Source organism: Engystomops pustulosus, chromosome 11 (assembly GCF_040894005.1).
Source record: "Engystomops pustulosus chromosome 11, aEngPut4.maternal, whole genome shotgun sequence".
NCBI classification, from domain to species: Eukaryota; Metazoa; Chordata; class Amphibia; order Anura; family Leptodactylidae; genus Engystomops; species Engystomops pustulosus.
The window spans coordinates 32,447,573-32,456,902 of NC_092421.1; the positions used below are offsets into that span (position 1 = coordinate 32,447,573).

General features: G+C 39.8%; 1 protein-coding gene across 1 annotated transcript in view; it reads right to left on the bottom strand.

Annotated features, from left to right (window-relative positions):
- ALOX5 (arachidonate 5-lipoxygenase) overlaps positions 1 to 5,943 on the bottom strand; it is a 45,618-nt gene extending 39,675 nt beyond the window's left edge. The window contains exon 1 of the mRNA XM_072129638.1: positions 5,713 to 5,943. Coding sequence (XP_071985739.1) covers positions 5,713 to 5,862 — 150 coding nt within the window. The 5' untranslated portion in view covers positions 5,863 to 5,943. The remainder of the gene's footprint in view (positions 1 to 5,712) is intronic.
- Between the last annotated feature and the right edge of the window lie 3,387 nt (positions 5,944 to 9,330).

Genomic DNA, 9,330 nt, shown 5'->3' on the forward strand with positions numbered 1-9,330 from the left:
GTCAATATTATTCGCCTTATATTCCAATGCGGGGCTGGATTTAGTATGTGGCAAGAATCCAGTAAGAATCAACCACTAATATTTGATATGGATTACCATGCTGCTTCCTCAGCACTTCTAGTCTAATTCCTGCTAAGGGCAGTAATATGAAAACACAATGAGGCTGTTATTAGGTTGTATCATTTGGGTGTATACATGGCATGGGAGGTCAATACTTTTGCACAGGGCACTATTTTCCGTAAGCAGACCAGTTTCCATACAATTACTGACCAAATGGACATCTTCTCATTCAAAGAGTTTTCTGTATTTTCATGACTATAGAAATTGTAGATTCAAACTGAAGGAATCAAAACTATGAATTAACACATGTGGCATATATACTTAACAAAAATGTGTGGAACAACTGAAAATATGTCTTATATTCTAGGTTCTGTAAAGTAGCCACCTTTTGCTTTGATTACTGCTTTGCACACTCTTGGCATTCTCTTGATGAGCTTCAAGAGGTAGTTACCTGAAATGGTCTTCCTACAGTCTTGAAGGGGTTCCCAGAGTTGCTTAGTACTTGTTGGCCCTTTTGCCTTCACTCTGCAGTCCAGCTCACCCCAAACCATCTTGATGTTGTTCAGGTCTGGTGACTGTGGAGGCCAAGAGTTACCTCTGCTGCGGAGCATACGTTTATCCAAGTCACCAGGCTTAGAAATAGCAGGTTAACAGCAGCTCAGATTAGAGACCAGGTCATTGCCACACAGAGTTCTAGCAGCAGCAACAACACTTGTTAAGAGGAGATTGTGTGTAGCAGCCTTCATGGTAAAATAGCTGCTAGGAAACCACTGCTAAGGACAGACAACAAGCAGAAGAGGCTTGTTTGGCCTAAAGAACAAAAGCAATGGACATTAGACCAAATTTAAGATCTTTGGTTCCAACCACCATGTCTTTGTGCGAAGCAAAAGAGGTGAACGAATGGAGTCTTCATGCCTGGTTCCCACCGTGAAGCATGCAGGAGGAAGTGTGCTGGTGTGGGGGTGCTTTGCTGGTGACAATGTTGGGGATTTATTCAAAATTGAAGGTATACTGAACCAGCATGGTGACCACAGCATCTTGCAGTGGCTGCTATTCCATCCGGTTTGCATTTAGTTGTATCATCATTTATTTTTCAACAGTACAATGACCCCAAACACACCTCCAGGCTGTTTAAGGGCTATTTGACCAAGAAGGAGAGTGATGGGGTGCTCATCCAGATGACCTGGCCTCCACAGTCACCAGACCTGAACCCAATTGAGATAGTTTGGGGTGAGCTGGACCGCAGAGTGAAGGCAAATGGTCAACAAGTGCTAAGCTTCTCTGGGAATTCCTTCAAGACTGTTGCAAGACCATTTCAAGTGACTACGTCTTGAAGGTTATCAAGAGAATGCGAAGAGTATGCAAAGCAGTAATGAAAGCAAAGGTGGCTACTTTGAAGAACCTAGAATGTAAGACATATTCAGTTTTTTCCCATTTTTTGTTGAGGATATAATTCCACATGTGTTAATTCATAGTTTTGATGGGTTCAGTGTGAATTTTTATAGTCATGAAAATATAGAAAGCTCTTTGAATGAGAAGGTATGTCCAAACGTTTGGTCTGTACTCGGAGGTCGCAATAACGCCTCTGCACGCGTCATAGACGTGTTTAGAAGCTGATTTACTCCCCCAAAAAATCATCAAGCGTATAAATACGATTGGTGATTTCCCTGTCTGAATGTGAGCTGCTGGTTCCAAACAGTGACGGCGCCGGCTGCGATCCTGAAAAATATTCTCTGCAGGATCGCAGCGCTGAGTGTCTGGAGGCAGGACAGGGAGGGACTTCCTGCTCACTGTCAGAGCCGAGGGGCGGGGGAGGAGCTTAGCACGGGGTTGGGGCATATCTATTGCCGGGGCTGTGTTCCTCATCTGCCCATTCCAAACTGTGTGCAACCAGTAGCAGGATCGTGCTGCCTATGTGACATCCCAATCGTGTACTGTCACTGATAATAATCGGCCCCCTGTCACAACAGTACCTGTATACAATGAGAGGCATGCAGGGAAGATGACAGTGATCCAATGTGCTCTTACCATTAGATCACTGTTATCTGTGATCTATATTTAAGTATATTATGTGTTCCATTTCTAAATGTGCCCCTGTGAAGAGTTATGTTCCCAAACCACAGAAAATAAATTAAATAAAAATTCAGCAGCATCAGCCCCAGACTGGTCAGCCATAGTCCGCTCTGTAGACAATGAGGGCGGGTTCACGCGTTGCGTTTTGGTTGAGTTTTTATTGCGTTTGAAACGCATTACAACAGCTGATGAGAGGTAATTTGCCTAATTACATTAGCGTTTACGTTAAATGCTGTGTTAACGTACTCGTTAACATTTCCATTTACAAAACGCATAGTTAACAGTGATGTAATTAGGCAAATCACCTCTCCTCAGCTGTTGTAATGCGTTTCAAACGCAATGAAAACGCAGGTCAAAACGCAACTTTTAAACGCGCCCTAAGGCTGCATTCACACAAACGTATGCCCGCCAGGCCGTAGCCGTGCAGGCATGCGTTCCGTGCCATGGAGAAGATGAGGGGGCATAAAAAACGTGACGCAACGCATCGTGTGAATGCGCCCTAGAGGGGTTTTCCCAAGAACTCAAACTGGGAAAACTTGAATTTGTGGGAAAACCCTTTTAAGCACAGAAAACAGGAGCTGTAACTTTTTCCTTGTATTAATAGACGTCTCTTAACACTATATATACGCCTGGGAGTTATATATTTATTAATGAAAATTTCGTACTCCTCCTGTGTTAAAAATACTCCTCAAAAATTGTGAGAGGAGTATTATTACCCTTCTGGAAAAATGTTAGTGTGACCTCTGTCTGTACTGTATATAGCAGGACCAGTTCATGGACAGTATCCATCATGATGTTGATAATGATGACTCTTAAGTAATTTTATCTTGCTGATCTTCTCTCCACTAGATAAGCATATGCATAGAATAATGCAACTTTTAGAAACCTATATTGTATAGAAACATAGTACACAATATAGAACCCTCATATTGTAACATGCTTGTTATGTTATTCGTTACTGAGCTATTTTGTGTGTAACACCACATTAGTACCAATACCTGCTGCTAGAAACCCCATTCATGTGCAAGTATTTAGTTCCTCTTTATTGCAGTTGATATGGTGACTTTCTGTTGTCTCGCTTCACTTCTGCTTTATGTGGAAGATCTGGTAGTACTTCTTCTCATGCTATGGTTGATGCTTTACTAGAAGGGCTGGCATTACTCCATATTAGTTTAATTTCAACAATTAAACAATTTCACCCCTTACTTTCTTAGGGGCTCCTGACATCATCATATAGTGTAGATTATTGGTAATAAAATCTTGGATTTTATTTCTCTGAAATATGCTACAATGTATTTAAAGGGAACCTGTCTCCAGGAGACCTATTTTTAGCACTCCCCCAGTCCCCACAGCATAGTGCATACACTGCCAAAGAGTTTTTGTATAAAAAATAAGTTTTACAGAAAAAACATATGTTATACAGTACCTTTCAATGCCAAGTGCTCTGTGACTAGGCACTGGTCAACTGGAAGTGGCTACCCTTGGGAAACCGCTCCTCTGTGTGTCCTTTACAAATATATGAATAACTCCCATCAGGATTGGCTGTAGAAGAACAGGGGGCGTTGCTAAGCCAAGTGATGGGCGTTTTCATTTATTTGAAAAGGACACATGGAGGAATTGTTGGCCCTAATTTTTTCGAAAACTTTTTGATCTTTAAAATAACAATTAGATGGATAGAGCCCAAAATAGCTACATGTGTAGCATGTGATGCTCACCTCTCTCCACCCCCACACTTTCTCAGAGTGACCAATTGCAGATAAATAGTGACTCTGTTTAGCTCATTGGCTAAACAAGAAAGAAAATATAAGAATTATACTACACATCCTAACTTAAGGTGTTACAAAATTCTGATAACAGAATCTATAAAGGGAGTACTGTTGAGAACAATGGTTTATCATGTGTGCTACATTTGCATACTGGAATAAACAAAGATATGAAAAGAAAAATCTAGCCAATTCCTATGTGTGCTGTCATTGTCCTAAACATGAAAGGTTATATAAGTGTATCAGCTATTAATGGAGATGCAAATATCTGTAGGAACACAGATAAAACACACTAGGACCATTTGTAATATGAAAATGTAGAATGACAAGTTATGATCCACTGTTCTTTCCCGTTGACATTAACATGAACATAACCCCTTTCAAAATGCTATTTATAGTTATTGACTCCTGGGGTAGAGAATTCCATCACTTCGAGGAAATCTGCCATTTAGTTTAACACTGCTGCGTACAATGTAGCAGCCTGATTATAACTATATCTATATCCGGAGCTGTGCTCCTTTACCGGATGCAAATAAAGCCCAAGTGCTTTGGGGGGCGTCACTAGAGCTCCTCTGAGTACCGCCTACTATACCCCCGGTGCACTTGTCCCTTGCTTCCCTGCTCTCTGCCGCACCCCCTCCTATTGTCTGATGAAAATCTTGCTGCAGCATTGGGTATCTGGCATGATATTTCTGTCAGACAGCAAGAGGGGCAGAGCAGGGAGGCAAGAGAGAAGTGCTCCCCCACCAGAGCCCATAGGATTCATTAGCATAAACATAAAGTTCATTTTATAGTTAAAGTAAAGGAGCACAACTCATAATAAACATTTAGTTATCAGGCTGCTTGGCTCTACCCAGTAGCTTTAAGGGTTAATCTCCCACTGCTTCTCTGTAAATTTCTAAATCACTTCTCCCGCTGGTTCTTTGTACTGACATACATATATTTGTACATGTCATTTAGATCTACTCTAGGAGTTTTTGTCCCAGAATTGAAGAGCCCTTTGTTAATTTCTTCTTATAAGAGAGACCCCTGCAACCCCATGAGTAAGACATCCGCATCTTCAGCTCTATATTCATTTTACAATAAGGAGCCCTAAATAGAATTCCATATTCAAGAAAGGGTCTACCAAGCAGCAATATAGCAATGGGATCATGGGTTCGCAGCTACTGTGGTACTTTACTTACTTGTAACCAGGGTTGTTCTATTGTATAGTAATACATATACAGTAATGCAGTTACTTCGGAGTAGATGCATTTCTGCCATATTCTTGCCTTTCTACTTCTGCTGAGGTTCATTGTATAATATTAGAGTGACATAACATGCTGCTGCCCAAATAATGTCAAAAAGCACCCAAATAACAGCACCATAACGTATCAATGCAAATCCGTTTAGAATCTTTTTCTTTTTTTCAACAGCATTAAGAATACAGAGATAAACTCCTGTATGTCATAGATTGAGTGATCTATAATGCGCTATGTATGATATGTTCTGGATAAAACCAATAAAAATAAAGTTACAAAAAAAGAATACATTCTACTCTCTGAACATACATTGGAAAAAAAATGTAAGCACTCGTTTAAATCTATTAATTTGGTAAAGCTGTGAGAGCAAAGGGAAAAAATACACAGAATTTTTTTTTTTCATTTTTATTCCCACACGGAATAAAAATTAAGCCATCGCAAGAATTTGCTTCAGTTTTAAGTAATACTAATTATCTATCTATCTATCTATCTATCTATCTATCTATCTATCTATCTATTATGAATACAACAAAGTGGACTAATACACATGTAAGTCATCTGTTGCTCATACTTACCGCCCCCCTCTCAAAATCATTGTAGAAAGGTTTGTCCAGCAGATTCTTTTCACTGCATCCTTTCGATCCAATTAATGTAATATAGATATAATCATCTGTGCCAGCAAACCACTGACTGCCTGTAGCCACTGTGATGGTATATGATGGCATCTTGTTTGGCACCAAGGAGCCTAGTATGTACCTTAGTGGTCTGTACAGCTGGAGCTGTCAGGTTGTACTGAGAGACAGACCTGTATACACAGCCCTGGCTGCTAAGTCCTCCCCCTCTGTGCACCGAAAGCACCCATTTCCCTGAGGTTATCACTTATAACTTCCTTTTTCGCTTTAGTATATATTTCAATTGTATTCACATTTTGTGCGTTATATATACAGTATACACTGTTGTTTAGTGTCCAAACTACACTTTCTTTGTTAGCACAGTTCTTTTCTATATAGCGTACCTGGGATACATCCCATCAGGATTCAAACATTGAATATTTTAACCCCTTAACGACTTGGCCTTTTTTTAGTTTTTTCAAAAATCTATAACTTTTTTATTTTTCCACATAAAGAGCTCTGTTATGGCTCATTTTCTGCGTAACACTTCGTAGTGACGGTATTTTAATATTCCATGGCGCGTACTGGGAAGTGGGAAAAAAATTCCAAATGCAGTGAAAATGGTGAAAAAAACACATTTGCGACGTTTTCTTGCGGGCTTGGATTTTACAGCTTTCACTATGTGTCCCAAATGACATGTCTACTTTATTCTTTGGGTTGCTACGATTACGTGGATACCAAATTTGTATAGGTTTTATAATGTTTTCATACATTTAAAAAAAATTAAAACCTCCTGTACAAAAATTGTTTTTTTGATTTTGCCACCTTGTGGCGGCAATAACTTTTTCATACTTTGGTGTACTGAGCTGTGGGTGGTGTCATTTTTTGCGAATTTTGATGGTGTTTTCATTGCTATCATTTTTAGGACTGTGCAACATTTTGATCACTTTTTATTAATTTTTTTATATTTTCCAAAATGGCAAAAAAAATTCATTTTTGAATTTGGATGCTATTTTCCGTTACGGGGTTAAACGCAGTGAAAAACCGTTATTATATTTTGATAGATCGGACATTTTCGGACGCGGCGATACCTGATGTTTTTATGTTTTTTACTGTTTATTAATATTAATATCAGTTCTAGGGAAAGGGGGGTAATTTGAATTTTTAGGCTTTTTTATTATAATTTTTTTTTTTACTTTTACTATTTTTCAGACTCTCTAGGGCACTTTAACCCTAGGTCGTCTGATCGATCCTACCATATACTGCCATACTGCAATATGGCAGTATATGGGGATTTTACTCCTCATTCATTACAATGTGCTGATAGCACATTGTAATGAATGGGTTAAAACATGACAGCTTCAGACCTTCGTGAGACCCGAAGCTGTCATGGCAACGGATCACCGTTCCCCGTGACGTCATCGGGGAGCGATGATCCGCAGCAAGATGGCGGCGCCAATGCGGCGCCATCTTTTTGAAGCCTCCGAAAGGGGTTAAGAAGCGGAAAATCTACTATGTATGTGCTGTAAATATATTATAAAGCCAGATAGACAGCAATATGCAAAGAGTTCTCCATCTTCTCCCGAGCAAAATAGTAGACATTGCATTATTCAAATGTAGTTCACAAAGGGAATTTTACATGTTAAGTGATTGGTTTTTTGGCCACTATTTTGGGTTACCATGTTAGTACCATATTGTATGTAATTTACCATATTGTAACTGAAAGTGTTCCGTGAACTCTACTACTACACTGGTTTGACTACAAACTACTTGCAAAGGTGTAAGTTGAAACCAGAAGTTACACTATATAAAAAAGCAACGTTACATGATTAACCTTTCTTGTTTTAGGTCAACTAGGAGGATTACCACAATTATTTGGTTTTGCCAAATGCCAGTATAGCGAGAGAAAGAGGATTTTTAAGGCATTTTTTATTCCTTTTTTGCAAAGCCAAACGTTTATATACATTTCATTAGTATTTGGGACCATTGCCTTTAAACTGTATGACTTTTGTCAAACGTTTTGGATATCCTTCCAGAATCTTCTCACAATAGTTGGTAGGAATTTGAGCCCTTTCCTCCTGACTGGTGTAGCTGAGCCATGTTTCTAGCCGCCTTTTTAGCTTTGCCCATATATTTTCTATAGGATTGAGATCAGGGTTTTGTGATGGCCACTCCAAAACATTCACTTTGTTGTCCTTAAGCCACTTTGTAATTATTTTGGCAGGAGCTTCCGGTCATCATCCATTTGGAAGACAAATTTGCGTAACTTCCTGGCCGATGTCTTGAGCTGTTGCCTCAGTATGGCCACATGTTCTTTCCTCATTATGCATCTATTTTGTGAAGTGAACCAGTCCCTCCTGCAGCAAAATAACCCCACAGCATGATGCTAGTCAAATCCAACTGACCAATCACAACACTTTACAGTAAAAATGGGTAGTTTAAGCTATATTCCCGCTCTCCAGCGGCGGCTACTTTCTGTGTTTGAAGTTGTTGGAAAGAGGAGCAATCTGTCCCAGCACTACTACACCCATCCTCTCTGATCACTTGTATATACTCTCATTGTCCTCATTGCTGTGTGATCGCTCTCATCATAATAAATGATCACTTCCATCATTTTGTGTCTCACCCCGTTTTACATTATTTGTGTACTTAGTAGACGTGTAACACACTTATTAGATGTTGAACACACTGTAAGTGAGCGGTGTGCATAGTTACATTATATCCAACACCTCAGGGGTTAAAATGGTCACTATACTCCTAGAAAAATTATTGGAGGGGCGTAGTTTCGATAGTGGAGTCGTTTCTCTGGGGTCTTTATTGTACTGGTACCTTAGGGGCTCTGCTAAAACAACACGGCACCTGAAAACCAATTGGTGAAAACAGCGCTCCAAAAGCTAAATTTTGGTCCTTCCCTTCTGAGCCCTGCAGTGTGCCCATACAAAGATCAGTACTAGCCCTTGACCTGGTATAAATGAAAGTTGATCCAGAGTTCTATCATAGTCAAGGGACAGGTTCTGTACCTCGGTTGTAGTGATCAGCTGGGGTGATGGGCTGGTGATGAATATTAATAGTGAAGACAATCATTGAATATAGACATTTACAATAAGAATCCATGTTCTACATGGAGGAAAATATCCTGGATAAATATATATATTTTTTGTAATTTTTTTTTATTTAGCTCCAACAATGAACAAAAACAATAAAAGAAACACTTTTTGAAATGAGACCAGATACAGTGGGGCACATTTACCGGTACTTAAAATTCTGACAGTTCACTAAAAGTGCATTGTCAGTCTATAATGCTGCGTGCGGCTATTCACTAAGACTATTTGCCAGAATTGATGAATGTGTCGCTTCCCTACACTGTTCCGACAGACCACCATCTTCACCATCTTTTTTGTGTTGCATCTTAAACATAGGGTGTGCAGCACAATTTGAAAGTTAAATATGGCGCTCGGTAAGAATCAGTCGGACCGACCCACTGGCATGCCCCCTAATTTGTGTCGCATGGAGGCCACCGCAGCTGTGCCACAAAAGGGTCGCGTGCGACACAATCCCAGCGCAGACACTTCTTAAATACCT